Source organism: Lacerta agilis, chromosome 15 (assembly GCF_009819535.1).
Source record: "Lacerta agilis isolate rLacAgi1 chromosome 15, rLacAgi1.pri, whole genome shotgun sequence".
Classification (NCBI taxonomy): Eukaryota; Metazoa; Chordata; class Lepidosauria; order Squamata; family Lacertidae; genus Lacerta; species Lacerta agilis.
The window spans coordinates 21016187-21041568 of record NC_046326.1 but is presented as its reverse complement, the minus strand read 5'-3'; the positions used below and the strand labels follow the sequence as shown (position 1 = coordinate 21041568).

Sequence of the window (25382 nt, the reverse complement as noted above, 5' to 3'; positions counted from 1 at the left end):
TCTCGTCCACTCAATCCACCATTGCCTGTCCTTGCATGTAACAGAAGTTCCTAACTCACTGAGGGTTTGAGGCCCATCAGCTACCCTCACCGGATTTAGCTGGCCAGTCATAGCAGTTTCCCAGGGTGTGGCCACTGTCACATGCTGACAGTTTCTAGGAGCCACTGGTGAGAGCTGAGTGCAGGGTGGGAACCAAAGGTGGACAAACAACCCCAGAAGGAGCCATATATGTCCCACACTAGAGATACTACCCCTCCCCTAACACCTCATACACCCAAAATCTTTATCATGCACTCACAGTATCTTGTGTCTCACTCTTCTCTGGGCTCTCATCCAGATAGATTCGTTCCTTCAGGCCACCCCGGGGACTCTGGGAAGAACAAAGAGAGAAAGTTTTCTTCTCAGTGCTTGCAGTATCAAAAAATGAGAGCAAACAAGAAAGGAGGATCCCATGACTCCTACAATCATACACTTGTAATGTATACATTAGAGCTAAAACAACATTAATGGGCACCACCAGTGTACAGTATATGAGTAACCAAGTTCTATATTCTTCTGCAATACAGAACTTGTTAATGCAGCATACTGAGGATGTTAAAGAATGGTATAGTATCCTCCCCGAGATACTGTTATCTCAAAATCATTTGGCCTTAAAATCTCATTGGGACATGAAAGAGAAACAAACTTAATTTTAGACATAGAGCCTTCATGATTTCTGGCTTGCTCCTCTTTTTAAACACTGTTTAAAAAAACAACAACAAACCTCTGGCAACACAATCTTGCACAAGTCTACCAAGATGTAAGATCCACCTAGTTTTGCTGGACTTATTCCCTGCAAGTTTAGGATTGTGGCCGAAAATGCACCTCAGTATTAAAAAGATAATCAAAGTGGCCAAATGATCCACTATTTAACTGTAATTGTTTCTACAATGCTAATACTTCATCTTAACCATGAGAAGCCTACAATAAATTTTATGCAAATCTCTCTAAGAATGTTGCTTCCTTTGGAGGAAAGCTATGCTGTGGTTTTGTTTTGTGTTATGCCTAGGATCCCCATCCCACTTTTTTTATTAAATCCTAATTTTTCTCTCAGAATTAATTTTACTAAAATTGTGTGCATGCACATGCACACACACTTACTTGAAAATTTAAGTAAATAACTGTTCAACTACTTTCTTAGAGTAAAGAGAAGAGCCTCCATTTCTGGTAAATTCCAAATTGCAGTCATTTTTAAAGCTGGATTGTGGTCCTAAATTGAGAGTCTTCATTCATTCAACCTGAAAATGCCCAGTGATATGAAGGCTACCAAAATGTCACTTAATAGCAATCATGTTTCAAAAGTAGATGGAAAGGGAACATCACCCTCCTCCCCAAAACAGCCGGTACAGAATTCTAAGCTTTAGACTCACCCCCGCCCCCCAACCAATTACTTCCTGCTTATGAACTTTGTAGAAGTCATATAAATAGCATTTCCTATTTGTAACATGTACAACTTCTTTTAATAAAGAAAATCATGGCAGAATAATGTATGTACAGCCTAACATGAAAAATGTATGTGTGTCTATCAAGTATTGTCCCATTTGTATGCATGTATAATAATGCATAACAAAAATAATTTAAAAACCTCTGCATTTGTTAAAGTCTGGTTTATGTACTTTGACTGCTGCCTCAGAGACAATCCTCCACATTTACCGTATGGAGATCTTGAGGGAATAGCTCCGTCAAAATGGGTTGCTGTGTGCCTTCGCAGCATGCAGCAATGAATCGTAATAAGTGTATTTTGCTTGGCAGTGGGGTGTCAGGAAAAAAATCACTCTGTTCTGCTCAGGTGAGGGAAAAAATGAAAGAGAGGTGTGGTGATAAGAGACCAGATGGCTGCAGATGATTAGGGGTATTTTTGCTTATCAGATTCTCTGCAGAAAAGGGAAATCTGGATTGAATGCTTAAAGGGGGCTGCACTGTGATGGTGACATTGTAAGAATGCTGGGGTGGGGCGCAACTGGTTGTACAAATAGCAGCAATTCAGCTGCGACTCCACACACACAAAAAACAAACTCCTGTCTGAAAGCATTCCAAGTGTATAGCTTCAAAGTACTTGCTTCTGCCAGGTTAGGAATCTAGTGTTAGAAGTGGATGCTGCCACAAACTCACATCTGTGTGGCACCATTCATAAACATATGCCAGTAATTAAAACTATCAAGTTTACAATAGTGTCACAGATTTTTAAAAGTCACTATTTAAAAGATTAGGTGATGGAGGGGAGGGGAAAGAGAAAATATCATTTAGTTCTCCTGCTTTAAACCTGGAGATATATTAACCTAGGCTAGTATGCAATGGTTTAGGTTGCCCTGAGCCCTACCCAAATATTTCAATTCACAAAAAAACAGTTGGAAAGGGACTGAGGTGTCTGTGGTAGGAATCAAGCTCCTGCCCCCCCCCCACTTAATGGCAATTTGCCCCTACAAGTTTGAGTCATTCTAACCACAAAATGGCTTCTAACATGTTCTGAAAGGTACTGTTATTCCCCTTGGTTCTCTAGGAGAGGCCAGCATTGCTGTTCTCTGCACAGCAACTGGGTGTGTGCCAGGAAACCCCAGGCTTGAAAAACATGGCACTCCTTCTCCAGGCTGCCAATGAAGACTCACACAGCAGGCTTCCACACAACATTGGGTTCTGTCCTCACACCTTTCTTTCTAAGAAGAGAATGCAGACTAACAGCTTAAGCATCTGAAAGGTAGGAGAGGCAACAGGAAGAATATAGAAGCAGGAATTATTTGTGGGATCAAAACTGGGCTTGAAAAGGTGGGTTCAAATTCCTGCTAAGGCTAGGAGGCTCACAGGGTCATCTTGGTCAAGTCACTCACTCACTCAGTCAGTCAAACCCACCTCATAAGATTTTTTTTGCACATAAAGCCACCTGGCATTCTTTAGAGGAAGGCAGGAGAAACAGGATAGAAACAGCAATTTTAAGGGGGATGTCAAGTAACATAGACTAAGGGGGGTGTCAAGTGACATGGACACTAAAACCACCACAATTCTTTCAAACTGGGTCTCATTTGCTTCTATCAGAACAGAGGATTGGTTGCCTTCCAGATACAAGATACTGGCCGAGACAAACCTCACTAATCAAGTCACATGTTGCTTCAAGCAAAGTGCTCACCTCAGCTGTGTCACTATTTAACTGGGAGCCATCACCAAAACTGCAGTCTCCTTTGTTCAGCCCATCCCCACTCTCAGTCTCTACCTCGCTGATCTGCAAAGACTCTGCCACAGACTTGGAAGATAAAACTCCATCCTGTAAATAGACAGACATGGGTAAGAAACACCAAGCACCCCATATAATGATGCTTTAACAAAAATTTTAAAAGAGTGAGCTATATCAGAAGAGGGACATGTAAAATTTGGCAGGTCCCTGATGAGAACTATGCAAAACACATCTCGGCCTCTAAGGGATCCCCAAAACTTTACAAAGGGGCCAGGCATCGGCATACAGCTATATTTAACCCTACTAAACCATTTGAACAAGGAATGTGTGTAATTACTCATAAAAAGGTTTTAAATCCTGTGCATAATGATCTCATCAATCATCAGTTTCTATGAGCTCAATCAGAAATGAGACCAAGCTTTAACTTGTGTGTACTTTAATTTACTGCACTCAGGGAACACTGCAAGCTTGTGCAAACTGGTACAGACAGAGTTGGGAACAGTTTTCTCCTCCCACACAACATTCCCTTCTAGGATAGTCTGATCAAGACTGCAAGCATTCCCATTACCTGAATGGAGCCTGTTGCCTTGGACAACTGTTCCTGCAGCTGAGGGATGTGCTTCTTGGCTTCCTGGATCTCCTTGAGCAGTTTTGGAGTGGGAGTGCGGCCGTAATCTTCTTGCAAGGACTAAAACAATTTAAAGATTTGGAGAATCATTCCATCATTATGAACCCCTGGTTGTATTTACGGGCCAGGTTTCAAATACTAATTAAGCCACATTTTCAGCACCCACCTTATCCTTGTGACTGTAATTTGTTTTACACTGTTTTTTAATACTGAATGTTAAATTGTAAGAAATAAAAATAAATAAATACTATTCCTACTAATGCATTCAGTTCAGTGAGAGAATGTCAGAGACAAAAAGGGCTGAAGGTCACTGGGAGGCCACAGACAAGGACTCCTCAACCTTGTAAAGATAAATTAGTTTGAATTGGTGAAGTGCTCTGTAGTATACAAAAATGTGCCAGATATAAAACTACTAAAAATTGTATATATACACACATAATTCTGCAATTACACTGAAGACTAAAAACAACACTATACAGGTTTATATAGCCATTTGTCCCCTTTCCCTCCATATTAGCAACCAATGATTCAAGTTAATGTAATGGCTGGGATAAGGAGGCAATGTGCCTCCCAAATCTGAAAATAAATTAACTCGAAACATTGCCTAAGAATAGTAAACTGCACTAATATTCACTTCCAGAGGTTCTGTGACTTTTTGTTTCTTTAAGGTAAAATGAAGATGCCTGCCTGAGAAACATTCAATGCAGACTTAATCTTAGAGCTTTCAAAGGTACAATCATTCATGCATTGTGCTTCGGATTCAGGTGTTAAACCAGGTTAAATGGCCAATTTAGGAAGCAGCATTCTTATTTTTTCTCGAAAAGATTCCTCTTTGGTACCTGTAGCCTCTCCTGCTCCTTCTGAAGCATCTTCCTCAAAATCTCCACCTTCTGGCTATGAACAATATTATTTTCCTCCTGATAAGAAGAGAAGGCAAAACATAATTACAAGGCAAGTTCAACTGTTCTCAAATAGATCTTCTGCAAAGTATTCTAAATTGCTCACAGTATGTTAAAACACATTATAAGTTATCCATACTTATTTTTGTATTTAAGACAACACAATCACTGGGCTAATTTTATTTCTTAGAAGGGGCATGTTTGTTGCATTTTCATTATCATGTGATCCTCTCTCCTTGCCTTCAGCAGAGAATCAAATTTATGGATGACAGATGGGGTGGATAAAATACTATTTCAAGCAGCAGCATAACAGATCAACAGCAGTGCCACCCACTGCTATCCCAATTCTGCCTCTTTCTCATGCCTCCATATAAATACAACAATCTGAGTTCTGTGGCAATATGGCTAGGCAGAGAAATATATATTGTAGCAGACTAATCAGATGCATCTCAGGACTTAAGACTTTATTACCATTAGTGTGGTTGGGGCAGGATAAAGGACATTTTCATACCACATAGTCTAACCCACTTATCCCCAAACCAGCTAGATCTTACCCCCATCAACACCGGGCTGGTAATTCTCTCTGTGTTTCCAGATGTTCCAGGTGAGTGTGGAGATGTCATGATGGGAGACATATGTCCAAATGCTACTGGATCCATCTCAGAATCAGCCAGTGGAATCTGGGGCGACCCAGGTGGGCGCCCTTGCACAGTGAGGGCTACATAGGAACCCGCTGCAGAGAAAGGACAAAATCCCATTTATTTTTAGTCTTGTGACTGGAGAGGAAAAAGTCTATCCATTCAGAAAACCAACTTCTCACGCTAAGATACCTGCCAATACTACTAACTGAGAGAACACATGCAAACAAGCAAAGCCCACTTTAGTTATTAAGTATCAACCCAGAATTCCTAAAGTGTGGTGCCTGTCAGGGTATTGTGTACATTAGAAAAGGTGCAACAAGAGGAAACAGATTCCTTCTGTTTTCTCAAGCACCTACCATATGTATACTTCTGGCACTGGAGCACCAAACAATGTGTGCAGTACCACAGGTACTCATTATAGAGGATTGGAATGCTAAAGTAGGGAGTCAAGAGATAAAAGGAACAACTGGCAAGTTTGGCCTTGGAGTTCAAAACGAAGCAGGGCAAAGACTAATAGAGTTCTGTCAAGATAAAAAACTGGTCAGCCCAAACACTCTTTTCCAACACAAGAGACGACTCTACACATGGACATAACCAGATGGGCAGCATCGAAATCAGATTGATTATATTCTCTGCAGCCAAAGATGGAGAAGCTCTATACAGTCAGCAAAAACAAGACCTGGAGCTGAATGTGGCTCAGATCATCAGCTTTTTATAGCAAAATTCTAGCTTAAACTTAAGAAAGAAGGAAAAACCACTGGGCCAGTAAGATACAATCTAAATCAAATCCCTTATGAATACACAGTTGAAGTAAAAAACAGGTTTAAGGATTTAGATTTTGTGGACAGAGTGCCTCAAGAACTATGGATGGAGGCTGGTAACATTATATAGGAGGCAGCAACGAAAACCATCCCAATGAAAAGGAAATGCAAGAAAGCAAAGTGGCTGTCCAATGAGGCCTTACAAATAGCGGAGGAGAGAAGGCAAGCAAAATGTGAGGGAGACAGTGAAAGATACAGGAAACTGAATGCAAATTTCCAAAAAGTAGCAAGGAGAGACAAGAGGGCCTTCTTAAACGAGCAATGCAAAGAAATAGAGGAAAACAAGAGAATGGGAAAAACCAGAGATCTGTTCAAGAAAATTGGAAATATGAAAGGAAAATTTTGTACAAAGATTACCATAATAAAGGACAAAAGTGGGAAGGACCTAACAGAAGCAGAAGACATCAAAAAGAGGTGGCAAGAATACACAGAGGAATTATACCAGAAAGATATGGAGGTCTCGTACACCCCAGGTGGTGTCGTTGCTGACCTTGACCCAGACATCCTGAAGTTAAATGGGCCTTAGAAAGCACTGCTAATAACAAGGCCAGTGGAAGTGAAGATATTCCAGCAGAACTATTTAAAATTTTAAAAGATGATGCTGTTAAGGTGTTACACTCAATATGCCAACAAGTTTGGAAAACTCAGCAGTGGCCAGAGGATTGGAGAAGATCAGTCTACATCCCAATCCCAAAGAAGGGCAGTGCCAAAGAATGCTCCAACTACCACACAATTGCGCTCATTTCACACGCTAGCAAGGTTATGCTTAAAATTCTACAAGGCAGGCTTAAACAGTATGTGGACCGAGAACTCCCAGAAGTGCAAGCTGGATTTCGAAGGGGCAGAGGAACCAGAGACCAAATTGCAAACATGCAATGGATTATGGGAAAAGCTAGAGAGTTCCAGAAAAACATCTACTTCTGCTTCATTGACTACGCAAAAGCATTTGACTGTGTTGACCACAGCAAACTATGGCAAGTTCTTAAAGAAATGGGAGTGCCGGATCACCTCATTTGTCTCCTGAGAAATCTCTGTGTGGGACAAGAAGCTACAGTTAGAACTGGATATGGAATAACTGATTGGTTCAAAATTGGGGAAGGAGTATGACAAGGCTGTATATTGTCTCCCTGCTTATTTAACTTATATGCAGAATTCATCATGCGAAAGGCTGGACTGCATGAATCCCAAGCCAGAATTAAGATTGCCGGAAGAAATATCAACAACCTCAGATATGCTGATGACAACCTTGAAGTGAGGAGGAATTAAAGAACCTTTTAATGAGGGTGAAAGAGGCGAGCGCAAAATATGGTCTGAAGCTCAACATCAAAAAAAATAAGATCATGTCCACTGGTCCCATCACCTCCTGGCAAATAGAAGGGGAAGAAATGGAGGCACTGAGAGATTTTACTTTCTTGGGTTCCATGATCACTGCAGATGGTGACAGCAGTCGTGAAATTAAAAGACGCCTGCTTCTTGGGAGAAAAGCATTGACAAACCTAGACAGCATCTTAAAAAGCAGAGACATCACCTTGCCGACAAAGGTCTGTACAGTTGAAGCTATGGTTTTCCCAGTAGTGATGTATGGAAGTGAGAGCTGGACCATAAAGAAGGCTGATCGCCAAAGAATTGATGCTTTTGAATTATGGTGTTGGAGGAGACTCTTGAGAGTCCCATGGACTGCAAGAAGATCAAACCTATCCATTCTGAAGGAAATCAGCCGTGAGTGTTCACTGGAAGGACAGATCCTGAAGCTGAGGCTCCAATACTTTGGCCACCTCATGAGAAGAGAGGACTCCCTGGAAAATACCCTGATGTTGGGAAAGACTGAGGGCACAAAGAAAAGGGGACGACAGAGGACGAGATGGTTGGACAGTGTTCTCGAAGCTACCAACATGAGTCTGACCAAACTGTGGGAGGCAGTGGAAGACAGGAGTGCCTGGCGTACTCTGGTCCATGGGGTCACAAAGAGTCGGACACAACTGAATGACTAAACAACAACCACAGGAGCAGAGGAAGCACAGGGTTGTCCTGGGCCAATTCATCCCTGTTTAAAGAAGTTGGTCCTATGATCATTCCACCTGCTTCAGCTATAGTGCAGAGAATCAGGACAACTAAGCATGACAAGCACAGGTTTGATATCAACTGAATAATGTTGACAAGAAGAATTAAATGTGAAGCACTGTCAGATAAGCAACTTTCCCCCTAGCTTTTAACCAAACAAGCAGCGGAAGTCACCTGCTAGTCAAATAGGTTTAACTGTCTCATAGACCTTGAGGGTTTAATTTATTATTATTATATATTATATATTATAATATTATAATTATAATTATAATATTATATATTATATTATATATTAATTTTTTATACCGCCGTATATCTGCAGGTCTCAAGGTTCATACCCACAGGTTCCTAATTTTCCAAATTATGCCAGATTCCATTTAATACTATGATCCTGAAATGCACCCCAATGCCATCAGACAGTAATAGAGCAGTATCATGGCTAAAATCCCATTACAAACTGCCCCCTGGCTCAACTGAGACAGTTCAACCTCCATGATTCAGCCCAGGGAGAACAACAGAAGTTTGTTCTTAGTTTACTCACACTTTATCAGCTTCACTACCTCCAAATGGTTTGAGTGAGTTACCAGAGTCCCATTCACCTAGGAAGAGGTAATAGCTGTGTGAATTCGAGTTTTCAATTGTACATGACATGGGTCTTCCATGCTACAAAACTAAACTGATTTCACTTCCTTCATGCCTTTTAACAGGAACTATGCTCGAACAGCATGATAGACAAGAATGCCCTGAAATATCTAACTAAAACAGTAAAAGATTTTCATCACAGGCATCAGACATACAATTTAAAAACAGATAAAAACCTTTGGAGTCATACTCTTAGATTGTTTTAGAGCTAAATATTCACTTGCTTGTGATTTTGATGGAGGATTGTATGAGAAACTGAAGTGAATTTTGGCTCTGCCCTCCTCTACACACACATGCAAACACCAACTATATGCTTAAAGACCTTTTTGTAGACATGAAATTGAAGCATTGTGCAATGTACATCAGCTTATAAAGCAAGGTTATGAAACTAGAGTGATGTACAAAAAAAAGCATCTGGCAAAAAAATACCTCTTGCTCATTGCCAATTCTAAATATAGAAAAACACAGTGTCTCAAATGTTCCTGGGAGGTAGATTTTGGCAAAACACTGTGATGACGACCACAGAAGCAATCTTGTCACTCTCCAGCAGCAATTTACTCTTCTAATGACACTAAATGTTCTCACCTTAATAATTCGGTCACCAGTTTGAACCCCAGCCCGCATGGCTGCTCCATCTAAAGGGAAAAATCAGCCATTTAGAACTCAATACATTTTTGTTCCCAGTGTTCTTCTACTACAGTGTCCAAGCCAAACACACCTTTCCCTTTCTTGTTATGCAAGGCCCACACTCTGTAAAGACTATGTATGCTGTTCCAATGGCACAGGTTGTCCCCAATTGCAGACCATGCCAGACCATCATCAGCATGAGCCACAAAACCTACTTTGCTGGATTTCATAAGGAGGAAAAGGACAGTCCACTTGTCTACCTACCTACCTGCTTCTGTTTTGGGCCAAAATATACAATGTGGGAGGTTACCATGCAGCTGCATCCTTCTGCTATACAGAAGGAAGACCTTTGCAACCTACCATTCCAAGAGCCTATATATTCTAGGAAATTGATGATTGGTTGCAAGTAGAGCCATAACTAATTAGTTTCCTTCATAGCAAAGACAATAAAGCACTTCTTTCAATTCAGTCTCTAGAGTTGCACTATTCTCCCAATATGCAAGAAAGCAAGGCTTTATCCTCATGTAGGCCTTTATTGACTACAGACGAACTACTGGACTGTATTTTTGTCTCTAGCATATTTATTATCACTTCATAAGATATTTATATACTTGGCAGAATACCCGAATACAAATTCTATGTAATGCATGTGAAATCCTCTTTTTCTATGCTTGTCCTTTTAATATATATACATATATATATACACACAGAATTAACAACCAATATTCAAAGAATGTTATTTTCTACATGGGTGTTGTTCTTCAAACACAAAAATTCATATGAAAGACTAAGTGCCCTTTTGCTTGTTAGAATTTTAGTGGATACACATTACAATATTTGACCTATTTGCACATCTGTAATGTGAAACAAAACAATCATGTTCATTTTACCTGTACGCTACATAAATAAATTGCTAATAACAAGGATCAATGGAAGCTCTCTTTGCCATGTTTCTGAATGCATTGTAATGTGAAACATGCATATTCATGTTTCACACTACAAGGTACAAGCAGACACACATGTATTCACTACAACTGTAATACATGGAATTGCCCTGAACAAGCATCCTCACCTTCTTTGACGGACTGCACAAAGACAGGATTGTCTCCACTGACAGTCAGCCCAAATCCATTTTCATCCCGCTGGATAATAACACAACGCTGGACAAGACCTGCATAGAGGAAATATTAAAGAGAGACACAATATATGCATCAAGCCAGAACCTCATTTTGGTAAGCGATAATTGCAACCTACAGAATGTGGGCAAAGGGAAGGTGCAGGGTGGACATAGAAGGAGAAAAGAACCAACAATGGGAGATCAGGCCATAAGCAAGGTAATTACTACAGCAGGTTGGCCATGCTTACAACATTGATCACATGACACAGAGGTATAGTAAAGAAAGGTAAAGTACACTGGCACATCAGCCACATCGTCAACTAACAATAACCTTTAGAGAACAGGACTACTTAATGATTTTTTAAAATTAAAATAAATAAATTATACCTTTCATTTTACAACAAACACAAAACATAAATTTGAATTATTCCACATCATATTTTGACTCCCCTCCCCCTCCTTCTGTGGTTTCTTACATTTATACTGTTTTTTCCTGCATTTCCAAGTTAATGGGCTACTTGATTCTGCACACTTGTTCTCTTTCCAATGTTTTCTATATAGCACCTATAGTTGTCATAAAAACTGCTTCCCTTGCTAAAGCTGTGCACAGGCTCACCATCCTCAGGTTTGTACATTTCAAGGAGAGCATCCCAGTATCAGGGAAATGGCCACCAAAAGCTACCAAATTTGATATGCAGTGGGAGTGGGAGTCCAAAACATATGGAGGGTATGACTCTCAACAACCTTGACCGTTGGCCATGCTGGTTTAGGCTGATGGGATCTGTAATTCACAACATCTGGAGAAAACCAAAATGGATAACCCCACTCCAGATATTCAGATGGGCTGAACAAACCACACACTAAAAGCGTACCCTTTTAAAACAGAAACAGCCTGGTAAAGTAAAGCCACAGAACTCACTGACTTGCCTATCTGTAATTAGTCTCCATTTCTAGGCTGATTGCAGAGGGTGGGGAGAGGTTCCCCTATTCTCCAGACAACCAGAAACACAGGCTACTGGCCTCATAGCAAACCAGTTTTAAAAACCGCCTTCTGCCAAACAGTTTGACAAATGAAGGCCAGAATGAATGTCTGTCAAGTGGTGGCACTGTATAGTATTATATTTCATGACTCACCTGATCTCCATAGGTGACTAGGAATTCCATGCAAGTAATGAATGGACTAGCAACACATTCTCTAGGCACACAGATTTTTATCTTTCTGGTTATACATCTGAAGTTCAGTATAAAACTTTAATCATACTAGATGCAATCCAGATTTATCATAATCAACTGAGAGTTTGCCATTGCTTTTCAATCAAAAGTGGATTGCACAAGCAAGTAGCAAGTAACATTAAAGCTTTGCCTTGTAGAAAATCCTTTATTCATCTTCCCAATTTCTCTTAAATATTGTTTTTACAACCTGCAGTTTCAAAAATGTATGAGATATTTATGAGGATAGATGAATAAAAGAATACTGTATATTCTGGCGTATAAGACTACTTTTTAATCCAGGAAAATCTTCTCAAAAGTCGGGGGTCATCTTATACGCCGGATGGAGAAGCTGTGGTCGAGTATATCTCAAACTCTATATTTTAACTGGAAAAGTTGGGAGTCGTCTTATACGCCAGAAAATACGGTAAGTTAAGATAATTTGGAGTATGCAGGAAATGACGAAAATAAATGCAAACCACAGAAAGAGGGGGAAGGGAGTCAAAGTTTGAAATGTTAGAATGTTTGTTGAATAACTGTAATGTATATAAATGAAAATGATAAAAAGTACTGTTTTTACATATTGCTTTTTCCTTGGGTATTTGTTGCTTGTCTTTTAAATGCTGCAGTACATGTAGGATGCAGCCCTATAACCAAGTCAGGCCATTAGTCCAGCTATTTCCTTGCAGCGGGGGTGGGGGGAATAAAAATCCTGAGGTAAAATTCTATTTCAGGTAATTGGCCAACTGGCTTGACATAAGAATCATGTAACAATAAATCAAAATTCAAGCATTCAGTAAATACAACAGGCTATTTGTACAATGACACATGGGATAGGTGAGAAGAAGCAAAACCAAAAGCATAGCCCTGTATAGAAGCAACAACTCAACAGTATTACAGCATTCTGAATTAATTATTTCAATAGAAATATGTCAAGCATTCTGAACTTATTATTACAGTAGCAATAGCTCACACACTACTTGTAGAGCTCAATCAATTCCATTTTTCCAGTGCTCAACTTATTTATTTATTTATTCACTTATACATACATACATACATACAATAGGTATAGGACTTACTGTACTTCAAACATCTATTAAGCTACTGTCATTACTCTATAAAGCAAACAGTATAGGGACCTCACTGTACAGGTTAGCGAAGTGGCATCCATGAGGTTTGGTCCCATTTTGATAATGCAAAAAAAGCCTCCCACAAAAATTCGGAGGATTATAAAAAAAGTTCAAACTTATGCATTGTTTTACCTAAGAGGCAATTGCCTGGGGGCATGCTGATGTGGTTTGAGTTATTGGTCCAACCACACTACCAAGATAATATGTGAAGCTTCCCAGGACAGAACTGGAAGAGAGGTGGTATCCTGCATTTATGGCACAAGACACCACTTTATTCTCCTCTTCTCTAATTCTTTAATATGATTAAGTATCTCTAAGTCTCATTTCAAAATACAATGCCAAAGGGAAGGGAAGAGCAGGATTTACAGGACATACCACTTCATTCAAAAATTGCATGACAGATTTTTGGTTTTTACTTTCCTAGTAAAACTCTTCCCAATTACAAGTCTTAACATTCCATTGCAGAGGTCTGACAGATCCATACTCTCTGCACATTCGCTTAAACTTCTCTTCCAATAATGACACAGTATTTTTTTAAAAAAACAACAACAACACAGCGCTCCTTTACAAAATTCACCCATTCCTCCACTCCATCCCCCCACTTTAGTCACAGCTATCATCAGTTCGTGGGCATTGAGCATTCAGCCCTGCTGTTATTACGCTCAAGTTATTGTTATGGATGTAACATAGCTGGCAGCATCCATGATAATTTTTGCCCCATGTTCTTGCTACATATTGCTAAGGACGTAGAAGGCGTAAAATGAGGGAAAACAGTACAAAATATAGACTCCTTTAGCATCCATTTAGGCCACAGAAAAAATGGCATTATAATATATAGACATATAAGCTCCCCATCCCGCCAAAAAATGTAAAAAAGATTTTAGGACTAATCTCAGATTTAGTCTTTATGTAACACAAATGTTTTGCAAAAATTCATAAAGCTGAATAAAGAAAATTGTTGAGGGGAGGGTCAGCAAAGTCTAATTGAGTCATTCTCAACCCCCAAATTATCTGCCATGAACATGAGGTGGCTGAGCTTTTCTGGAACAAAAACTACAATTTATGCCAAGAACCTGATTTCAATACTCATTCCTTGAACCTCTTAAATGTCTGAAATTACAGAAGAATGCAAAAGACATATTGTATTATCCAGGAGTTTAAAACCACAGTCCCTGTTTATGTTCTATGTTATATCTCATTTCATAAGCAATCAAGGATTGTGAACTTATCTCTCATTCAAAGCAGGCATCTCGACAGCTCTCACCTTAAAAGGGTAACTGCAACACCTCAATTTTACCTGTCCAAGACATTTCCTCAGTAATATCCAAAGAAAAGCAAAAGAGGCTGCAGTCATATAAAGCATAGCATTCTCTACTTGCAGGCTCTTAAATAGCTTGACCCCATCCAAAACAAATATTGCAAACTTTTCCACACAAATTACAGCACCAGTAGGAAGAGGGGGGAGGAGAGAAAGAGAGCCAGCACAGCAAAATAAAGGAAAGGAATGGGAGTCACACAGATAAATCCTAACCAAAGACAGAGCTTCTGCAGGAAGTATGAGAGGAAGCAGAAAGGCTTGAGTTAGGAAATCATGTTTCACTATACATTCATGAAAAGCCAAGGCACACAGTAAAGGCAGGGGGAACGAAATTTAAGATGGATCCCAAAAGGCACACAACACAGTTCCTGTAATCAAGACAGATTAATTGGTTACTTCACATAAAAACTGATTACAGGTAGGTAGCCGTGTTGGTCTGCAGTAGTCAAAACAAATAAAAAATTAAAAAAATTCCTTCCAGTAGCACCTTAGAGACCAACTAAGTTTGTTCTTGGTATGAGCTTTCATGTGCATGCACATGATGGCAGTGGAAAGTTTCCAGTACTGAAGTTTTGAATTATACTTAGACCAGTATTCAATACAACTAGCACTGGGATTTCTTCTGACCTCTAAGGTAGCAATATTGTTATTCCTCCCTTTTGTACATAGCAGAAGGATATGCAAATAGCTGCAGGGGAGGGAGAACTCCTCTCCCAAAGGGGATTACATCAATATAGTCAGCTCTTCTACTTCAAAGAGAAGTACAAGCTATTTGTTAGGGCCATGTTGGCTAAAGTCAATGCAAATTGCAGTCCCAAACTCTGGAGGGCGCCAGGCTGGCCAAGGTTGCTTTAGAGCAGTGGTTTCCAAATGAGGGTCTGTGAACCCAGGGGGTCTGCACAATCTACCCAAGGGGTCTGTGGCATCATTCACATAACAAAAACTACCATAGAGATATCAGAATTTTCAAAAGTAGGGGGTCCTTGGCTTGGATTTTGAAAAACAGGGGGTCCACAGTACATAGCAAATTGGGAACCACTGCTTTAGAGGGTTCAGCAGCTACCACTATGGCTGCTACTTAAATTCCTTTTTAAGGAACCACACAAGAATGAATTAGCTGTTGGAGAGTTTGCATATGCATTGTTTGGAACAAATAGCGAAAACCACACCTCACTGTCATTCCATCCCACAGAGCAGTTCAGCATAGCAAACTGATGAGGACGATTCTGCAGCAGGGAACAATTAGTTCAGCAAACCAGTACACAAATTATAACAAGACTGGACCCTTTAATTTGTTGTTTTTCTAGAGAAAGCATGGGATTTCTTCCAAAGTGCATTAAAGCTAGAAACTGAAATAACTTATCTAGAAAAAAATGGTTCTGAAAAGAATTCAAGAGCTAAAAAACAACAACAGTGACACAGGGTAACAAGTGATTATATCAAGTTCAAGTTCAGATCATTATCAGAAGGTTTTGTGCCAACATACATATAAGGAGGTGGTGGAATCAAAACAAGAGGGAGGCAAGTATTTGTCCTATAGGGGCATTTGTTATTCATTGATAAAAAGGTATTTTACTACTGGGAGGATGCAAGGAAAGCAGTAGGAACACTGATATTAAAGAATCTTACAGTTTTGGATTTACCCATTTTAAAAAGGTCTGATCATTCACAAGACAAGTAGCAGAACAGAAATTAAGGGGTAGAAATCATACCTGATGAGGAGCATTCCTATTATACAGTTAACTGAAGTTTTAATATTTTCAGTTACAAAAGTACCCGTGCTGTTCTAATGGTTCTATTCAATTAGCTGTCAATCTTAGGTATGGTAATGATATCCATTTCTCTAAGGAAAACTCAGCAAGAGATGCCTAAACAGTTGGAAAGTGAAATGACTGTAATTTCCTTCAAACAAAATGCAAATACTTCCATATCAGTACCATATCCAGTACGGTCTGTAACTCAACCTATTCACAAACCTCTAAGATGCTATTAGGGACCCCTGACAGTAAAGGGACCCCTGACAGTTAAGTTCAGTCACAAATGACTCTGGGGTTGCGGCGCTCATCTTGCTTTACAGGCCGAGGGAACCGGCGTTTGCCCGCTCTGCAGATAGTTTTTCCGGGTTATGTGGCCAGCATGACTAAGCCGCTTCTGGTGCAACGGAACACGGCACCAGAGCAGCACACGGAGATGCCATTTACCTTCCTGACGGAGCGGTACCTATTAATCTACTTGCACTTTTTGGGGTGCTTTCGAATTGCTAGGTTGGCAGGAGCTGGGACCGAGCAACGGGAGCTCACCCCATTGCAGGGATTTGAACCACTGACCATTTGATCGGCGAGCCCAAGACTCAGTGGTTTAGACCACAGCGCCACCTGCGTCCCTAAGCTGCTATTAGCTGACGGTGATTCCTAAATATTCCAACCCCTAAAAAGGTTTCCTATTAGGAAATGGAAGACAAAACAAAATACATTTGGCTTTTACTACGCGAGTTAGTGTCCATCTGCCAAAAGCTTGCACATAGCAGCCACATTAAAAAGCTCAGTCCTTTTCCCTGCTGCAGAATAAGCCATGCATGGCAGGTAAAGGGCAGAGGCCTTGGGCACACAGAACAACAGCACAGAGCACACTGAACAAAGGCACAAGGCTGCAGTGGCTGCTTCAGCTTACCATACGTCTCGGATCTACTCTCCTCCGAGCTACACTTTGTCTTCCTGGAGGAGCTATCTGCACGAAAGCAGGAGAAAAGATATAGGAAATATGGAGACCAACATGAAAAAAATTCATATAAAGTCAGAATGATTTGTATAATTGGTTAATTCATGCAAAACACAAACAAGGTATGAGCAACACAGAGGTGATAACATTTTGAAATCAGAATGTGAATACCAGAGGTTTGAACAATACAGGTAACATCACACTGTAAGGTTCTTGTAAGGAAGAAAATGTTAACACAATCCAGCTCTCTCTTTTCTATATCAACTACTGAATTGCATTTAATATGATCAACATGCAGGCCCTACTCTATAAAAGCACCATATAATAAATGGGCTGCTCCCACCATTCTGGGGAATGGCAGCAAGTTTTGAATCTAACTGTCTGTGAAATATTTTTGTTCCAGCCCTGCTACCCAATTTCCCTATTTAAGCTAGAATGACATGGCAGTCGGAACAGATCATCACTACAACTTAGGATACAAAGCTGAAAGAATCTTGAACACCTACGATCAGAATGTTGTGGATGCAAATTTACATGTTATACTTTCACAAAAAAGAACTGGTACCAGCCCTCACTCTTAGAAATGGGATGAGCGTGTAACATAAAAATGGGCAGTACGTCCTTCCTGTGACAAATAAGTAGTTTTAAGCAGGGGCAAATGAAGTAATGGTTAGATATTTCTATTTTCACTCACCCTCGTAAACAAACAGTGAAATAGGTTACAACTGTTTCAATTTTACAACAGGGGAAATAAGTGATTATATAAATAAATATATAATATTTATAACTATAATTATAATACCGGTAACTCAGCATAGACCACAGCTTAACTAGACACTGAATCCTGCTCTCCAAAATTCAAGCCCAAAATGCTTGAACCCAGCCAGTATTAAGATGTATTATAAATACCTGATTGACCTATCTTTGCATATCACATTCTGCAACCTTCAGAGTCACCTCTTACCTGCTGCATGATTTGGGGAACCTAACAGACCAAACAGTATGGTGCACAGACAAAAAGCAACACAAACACATGGGGCCAAGAGGCTCACCCGCAAGCCAGTCATACAGTTAGGAGCACACAGCAGTCACTGGGTTAGTAGGTTGGGGTGGGTGGAACCTCCACATGCAGACTAATTTCCAAGACAGCAATAGACTCTGAATGCAACATAGATGGTCTACAAGTATAGGGAAAAAGAAAGAAAGTGAATAGCCATGTCCAGTTAAAGGTTTATAAAAATACAAAATGAGAAAGTACAACTCACTCAGGAGACTGAAAGAAGTTCTTCGGTTCACAAAGCCATGTGATGTTTAAAATTCACTCCACAGACAAAGAATAGCCTTAAGTGTAACCAATAATTTATCTAGACCAGTAATGTTCTACAGTCAGCTTTAGATTATTAAAAATAGCTATAAAACCTACCAAAGGGAGGTCCCCAAATACTGGTGGTTTAATAATGTTGTCCTAAAAATAGGTGAAGTGGGATAAGAGATGCAAAGTTGTGCAGGAATTTGTACAACAAAACCCTCAGTAATACCCATTTTGGATGACTGTTAGTCATATGGTCTGCTCCTTTGCATTGCAGAAATATGCATACAGATCAGCATAATCCCCATGCAGCTTGCAGTTGTGCCAAATCAGCAAGACAGGCACCTGCATAGTTACGGGCTGCAGCTGCTTTAAATAATTGTTTCCTAAAGCCTTAGGGATAAATGACACAGGATGAGCAACTGGATCTTCTACTGTTTCCAAAACGCAGCCACAATTTTGAGTATAGAAGGAGTGCTGGAGGAGACCACTGGTCCAATAAAAAAATGCAGCCACAGAAGACGTATTCAAAAACAGAAATGTTTGGAGATCCAACACATAGTTCAAATAGCTTGGTTCCAAGGTTTCAAAACACCTCTTCCACCAGAATATGTGTGCTCCACCAATAGCCCTTTCTCTCCAAATAGGCTTAAAATAAAAGAAATCAAATCAGACCAAACAGGTAACAACAGAAGTCCATCATATTTGCTTTTGCCAGAGTTTCTGCCACCATCACTCGCCCCACCTATCACTACTGAAGTCATTATCTACATAACTGAAGAACACAACAGTAATAACATTGGGGAATTCAATTTATGAAAAGGCGATATCTAAAATTATGCAATCACTGTGAAAAAGAAAGGCAGCAATAGCTTCTTAATGTTACACTATGGAAAAAGTTAGGTCACTTTTTCACTCTAAAAGCTCTTTGTTGTGAAGCAGTGAGTTGTGTGGGAGGCTATGAGGAGTCTACCTGTAGGGTCGAAGTCCTGGGCACTGACGCAGCGTTCAACCTTCTGCTTCTTGTCTGCTGGAGACTCTCTGCTCAGAATGCTGCCATGTCTGAAGCAAAACAAAAAGAAGCAAAGATGGAGGATCAACCAAGACAACAGATACTATAAAATCATAAACACCAAATGACCCTGCAGAATTTAAGAAATCTGCACAGCTCCTCACATGTATCCAGTAAAGGGGTAAATTTCTGCTGCTACTTCTATTCTGCTGTCTATATCTACAGAGAATATTACTTTAAAAAATTAAAAGTTTTATATAAAGCTGAGCTGAAGCTATCTTAACTTTGCAGGCTGTCAAGTTGCAATACCCAACTGAGGGTATGAAGTTGACCACACACACCCCTTTCTATTTATCTTCCAAGTTTGTCTTCTGTAAATGGTAACAGCTATGGTAATCTCAGCCATTTTGTTCTACAGCACCTGAAGACAGGGAAGGCATGCCTGATTCCTGCCTTCCAGTGCAAGAAGTCACAGGAGATAAGAAGATAACCTGGGGAGGGGTGGGGGAGGTGTCAATTTTGTGCCCAAGTTTTCTGCAGTTAAAACTCTGATTGATTCCTAGCCCTACATAACAAGTGCTGGGCTCTCCATATACTGATATAAGCAACTCTCTATTTACGCTGGGGGTACATTCCGTGCTTCCACACAGATCAGTGAAATGTGCATAAATGGGGAACACCCTGGAGAATCCTAGTAGCTCGTGAGGAGACAACCCCCCCCCCCCCGGAGCCCAAAGAGGACTTCCGGGGAAGGTCTCCTGGCGAGCTGGAGGGGCAGTGGAGATCTGTTGAGGCTATTCAACATTTCCACCTAACAGTTCAACAAAGCCCTGCTGCCCTTCCAGCTCATGCAGAGACACACACCCCTGCACAAACCAAAGGGGCAGCGGGGCTTTCTCAGCTGATGTGCAGGGAAACAGTAGTGGCTGCTGTGCTACCCCACATATCAGCTGTTAGGTAGGAAGGCTGAGCAACCTCAAAAAATCCTGCTGTGCTTCAGCTCACAAGGAGACCAAATAGAACATCTTCTTTGGGTTCTTGTGAGGGTCTTCTTGCAAGTCACTAGGACTCTCTAGGTCCCCAACATCACGTGTGTGCATGGTCACGTGCAAGTAGACTGCACAAAAATTGAGAGTTGCCTGTATGTAGGGAGGCAGTGTGTGCCTAAGAAAAGCCAACTTCATGCAGTTGCAGATCCATCTCTGATAGGTAAATAACCCTACATCCTTGGGTTGCACACACAAGCATTGTGCTGGATCCAAGAGCTCATTTGTCTGCGCAAGTATGGTAGTTTGCCAATATTATCTTGATTATGAAGATAGTATTGTAGGTAGTATGTAAGTATTCAAATTCTCAAACACTCACCTTGTAGGTTTTTTGAGGGGAAACCTGAAACATAAAAAAACAAAATAAAAATTAGTGTAGAATAGTTAGACATTTAAGAATCACAAGAACAAGAATTCTAGCATAGCTCTATCATTCCTTTGTTGCTTCTCTCCACACACAAACCTCAAAGTAACCTCACAGAGTTTGGCATAATTACTTTTAGCAGCTACATACTTTGACTGCTACTATTAAAAACACCAGTTAGAAAGGTGTGTAAGTACTTGTTGCACACCAAGTAAATCTGTAGGGCAACTCACTTCATTCTATATGCATCTACCTCCATAAAGGTGGTTTCAAGCTATACAACATTAATGCACAGCGAAGCAGCTGTTTTAAACCGTTAACATTTCTCTATAATACCCCCACCCCCATGCTGCAGCAGAGCATCTGCCGTTAACCAGGGCAGATTTGTTCAGAAGCCTGAGGACGTAAATACTCCAAAATGCAGTTCTGGGAGAATAAACTCCAGGCTTATCTCCCATAGCCTCAGTCTTTCTTACATGAGAATGCCAGTCACCAAACAATGTTGCATATGTCAAGGGGAGAACTGTTCCAAAGGGATTCTGTGATAGATTCCCGGAAGCTCCTGGGCTGCAGGCCAGCTTCCCCAGCCTCTCGCTCTACACACACACACACACACACACACAGAGAGAGAGAGAGAGAGAGAGAGAGAGAGAGAGAGAGAGAAATGGAAGAAAGAAAGAATATGGAGGCAGGGCAGCCAGCAAGTCATGATCACAGGGAAACCTCACACAATCCTTCACATACAGTATTCAGCTCATTCACTGAAAGTAGAATCTAATAAGGTCTCATTTCTTCCTTCCAGTATAAAATTATTTTATTTAGTGCTCATTTAAAGAAAACAGTCAAGCTAGGCTCCGACCACCTTCCTTAAAAAGAACCATTCAGTAATCTCTGAGATATTCCACAAAGCATAGAACAAAGCATATTAAACTGAATACGATTTTAATATGTCCATTAAACAAAACAGAAGATTTAGTTACGCAAAGAATTTCTTCTTCTCAGTCCGCTTATATAACCTTCACAGCACTGCCAGTCTGCTGAAGACATTCATTTTTACTAATATATCAACCCCATATGGATGATTCAGGCAGAACCGTGTATAGTACTGGTGCAAACTACAGCGATGAGATTCAATTTAGGTTTGAGTTTTTTTAGATTTACATTCACATCCAATGATTACACCTCTGCTGTTTCTCCAGATACTACATATAAAGCAGCTAGTCAGTTTCATACTTCTTGCTCTCACCTAAAGCATTGCTTTGTGTTTAGGTGAGGAAAAACACAATTCTTAAAGACACTGCTACACTACAGTTCCAATGATGACAACGGGATTTGTGTGACACAGACTGGAGTAAAGCCTAGGAAAGAGCTTTCCAAATTGTGTCATGATACATTAGTGTGTCAGCTGCAGTGTGTAGGTGTGTCATGTGAATGCTCCCTTCTCTCCTCCAGGGGCTGGAAATGGGTTAGTTCAACCTCTGGTTTGTTAGTAAAACTGATTTAATGTGTCACAAAATGATGCATGTTAAAAAAAATTGTGTCACCAACATGAAAAGTTTGAAAAGCTCTGGCCTAGAATGACCAGCTGATATACACTGCCAGATTTCATGTACCGTATATACCTGAATATAAGCCGACCCGAATATAAACCGAGGCACCTAATTTTCCCACAAAAACCTGGGAAAGCTTATTGACTCAAGTATAAGCCAGTTCACCTTTGCCGCTGTGGAGGAGGAGGAGGAACGAGCAGCCCGAAAGCAGCCCTTTGGGCTGCTCCTTCCTCTTCCTCCTTTGCCAAGTTTGCATTTATGCGAGCAGTTCAGGAATGGAACAAGCTGCCTGGGGAGAGTAAAGAACCGCCGTTCTTGTACACTTCTTAAGGAATGGTTGACTGGGGAGAGTGGGTGGCAGCATGAGTGGAGAGAAAGGGCTTCTTTCTTGCCACCCCCACCACCCGCCTCACTCAAGTATAAGCCGAGGGCAGCTTTTTCAGCACAAAAAATGTGCTGAAAAACTAGGCTTATACTCAAGTATATAAGTACATAAACCAACAAAAACATTTTTAGTAGAAGAATAGGACAGCAGACACAGCCCAAAAGTGACTCATGAGAAAATGATGCACGGTATTATTTGCTTTAGATTTCTGGCTGTTCTACAAACACTTCTAGTCTCCACCTTCAATGCAATAACATTAAAGCTTCATGATTTAAGGAACTCAGAACTTGAGGCAAGTTATAACATCCAATTTCAGATTTCACGGTGTTATCAAATTCAGTAGTAGGCATGTCTAACTATAAATACAGTAAATGTGTTAAAAAATATTTGTAGCCTATGTACTATTCATTTTTAATTTGAATGCTAAGAGACATGTGGCCAATGCGGCTCAGTTCTTAAAATAAACAACTAGATACTACGGTAACAGGCAGAGAACCAATATTTTTTCCATCCATATGCTACAGTGAAATTTCTGTACAGGGCAGCCTGGCTAGTCACCATGCTCTGGTAAACTCCAGGTTGAACTGTTGTAATATGCAGTACACGGGGCTGCCCATGGAAACAATCCAGAAAATGCAAGGATGCAGTATGTGGCAGCTAGGATCATGAATGATGGTAACAGCAGGTCAAACACACATAAACCACATTTTACAGCAGCTCTGTTGGTTGCCAGTTGTGTTCTGGGTCCAATTCAAGGTGCTTACACTTGCATAAATCCCTTAAAATCCTGGGCCCCAAATATCTAAGAGAACACCTGTTTCCATATAATCTGCCTGTGCCTTTCGATCTGCAGAAGGGACTGACCTGGTGGTCCCTGCACAGTACAAAGTATATAGCAGTGTTTTTCAACCTTTTTTGGGAAAAGGCACACTTGTTTCATGAAAAAAAATCACGAGGCACACCACCATTAGAAAATGTTAAAAAATTTAACTCTGTGCCTATATTGACTATATATAAAGTAATTTTTCAATTTTCCCCACGGCACACCAGGCAACATCTCGCGGCACACTAGTGTGCCGCGGAACAGTGGTTGAAAAACACTGGTATATAGTACAGGCCCCTAGAAAAAAGGCATTTTTTGTGGTGCTTCCACATTTGTGCAACTTCCTCCCCACTGAGATGTACCCAGCCTCTTCATTATATGTTTTTTTAAGAAAACAGGTTAAGAAACATTGCTTTTTGCAGGCTTTTGGAGGAGGGGTGGGGCAAAGATTTGATAGCTGATCTCACACAAGTTAGGATTCACATGGAAATGAAAAATAATTCAATGCTGCTTTTTCCCAATGTGTCTTAGAGTTATGAAATTGTTTTCAATGTATTTTAATTTGTTGGTGCAACTGCCCTGTGGGCTTATTGGTGACATGCAATATCTAAGATTGACAGAGAAAGTTGAGAGTAGCCATTGTTTTAAGAGGTATGCTTGTGCTTAGGTAAATCTACCTGTTAAGTATGAGCTTTAAGCTCGATTGACAAATCAATGCATCAGGCTACAGTTTCTGCCATATATGTGCATCCCATGATGAGACTGTGCCACTTCAGGTAAAACTAAAAGCCAGAGCCACCATGGTGCAACTCTGGATGCTGTGTTCAAAGTCTGCTTCTCACATTCCCACCCAATTCCTCTGCAACCCACTCAAACACTTAAGAGATTCCAAAGCTTCTCAGCAGCCTCAAACAGCAAGGTGCATTTTTATTTTACATATATTGCCAGCAACAAAGTACAGTGCTGCTCTTGTTCCAAGCCAGGCTTCAAGCATATAGATTAATATCTGTCTCAGCAAGAGTGTTAGAGAAAGGCTGAAGATAGAGGGGGTGGAAGTGTAAAAGCCTTGCTACTTAAGTTTCAGCCACAGTCCAGCCATTCAGACCCTGCTCAAGCAAGTTCCTCAGCACTGTTCCATGACACAAGTCCTCTGATTTTTTCCAAGAGCTGATGTCAGGGCTTTTCACAGAGAAAGAACTGCATTTACAGAGCCAGCAAGGAAGGAGGGCTTCCCCAGCTACTCTCAATGTGGTCATTGTGCTGCTCTGTAGCTGCAGCCAGAGCAGAGCCTTGCAGATTGGTTTTAGCTGCTGCAGAAATTATGCCTGTTTAGAAAGAAGGGTGTTTTACAATCAAACATTTCCAGCACTGAATACTGTACTTCCCACGGGGCAGTTCATTCTACATCTAATGCCCTAAGTATTTTAGGCCCACTGAACCTGTGGAAGAAAACTAGTTTCCATTTGGCAAGGTACTCACAAGACAGTATTGGTAAGTGCCGTGACACCAAATTTTCCCATCTCAGAGGTTTCTAAAGACCATATTTTCACTGCACAGAAATACAGCCATCGTCTGATACTACCAACGGGAGTTAAAATGAAGGAAGTCATCCCTTAATTTAAGCATATTGGGAGAAGACTGGAATCAGGATACTCCAAACCTGGTATAAATTCCACCCTCCACAACTCATCATGCATATTCCACACTTACGCAAAGCATTTGGTTTTGAGGTTTAAGTAGCAACTCTTTCCACATATATGCTCAGCGGTCCTAGTGGAGTGCATTGATGCCACATGCTGTGTAACTCTGGGATCTAGCATAGTGATGATTCCAACAGGCATGTTAGGAAGAGCAACTAGATCTCCAAAATGGGAGGG

General features: G+C 40.6%; 1 protein-coding gene across 3 annotated transcripts in view; it reads right to left on the bottom strand.

The window, feature by feature from the left end:
* ARHGEF12 (Rho guanine nucleotide exchange factor 12) overlaps positions 1-25382 on the bottom strand; it is an 82208-nt gene that overhangs the window by 30436 nt on the left and 26390 nt on the right. For 2 of the 3 annotated variants that reach the window (XM_033171709.1, XM_033171707.1), the window contains exons 2-12: positions 20703-20726; positions 19299-19387; positions 16969-17025; positions 10597-10695; positions 9483-9532; positions 8797-8854; positions 5287-5465; positions 4673-4750; positions 3774-3893; positions 3161-3295; positions 299-370 (exon numbers count right to left, since the gene is read on the bottom strand). In XM_033171709.1, coding sequence (XP_033027600.1) covers positions 299-370; positions 3161-3295; positions 3774-3893; positions 4673-4750; positions 5287-5465; positions 8797-8854; positions 9483-9532; positions 10597-10695; positions 16969-17025; positions 19299-19387; positions 20703-20726 — 961 coding nt within the window. The remainder of the gene's footprint in view (positions 1-298; positions 371-3160; positions 3296-3773; positions 3894-4672; positions 4751-5286; positions 5466-8796; positions 8855-9482; positions 9533-10596; positions 10696-16968; positions 17026-19298; positions 19388-20702; positions 20727-25382) is intronic. The other variant, XM_033171710.1, reaches the window with a different exon arrangement.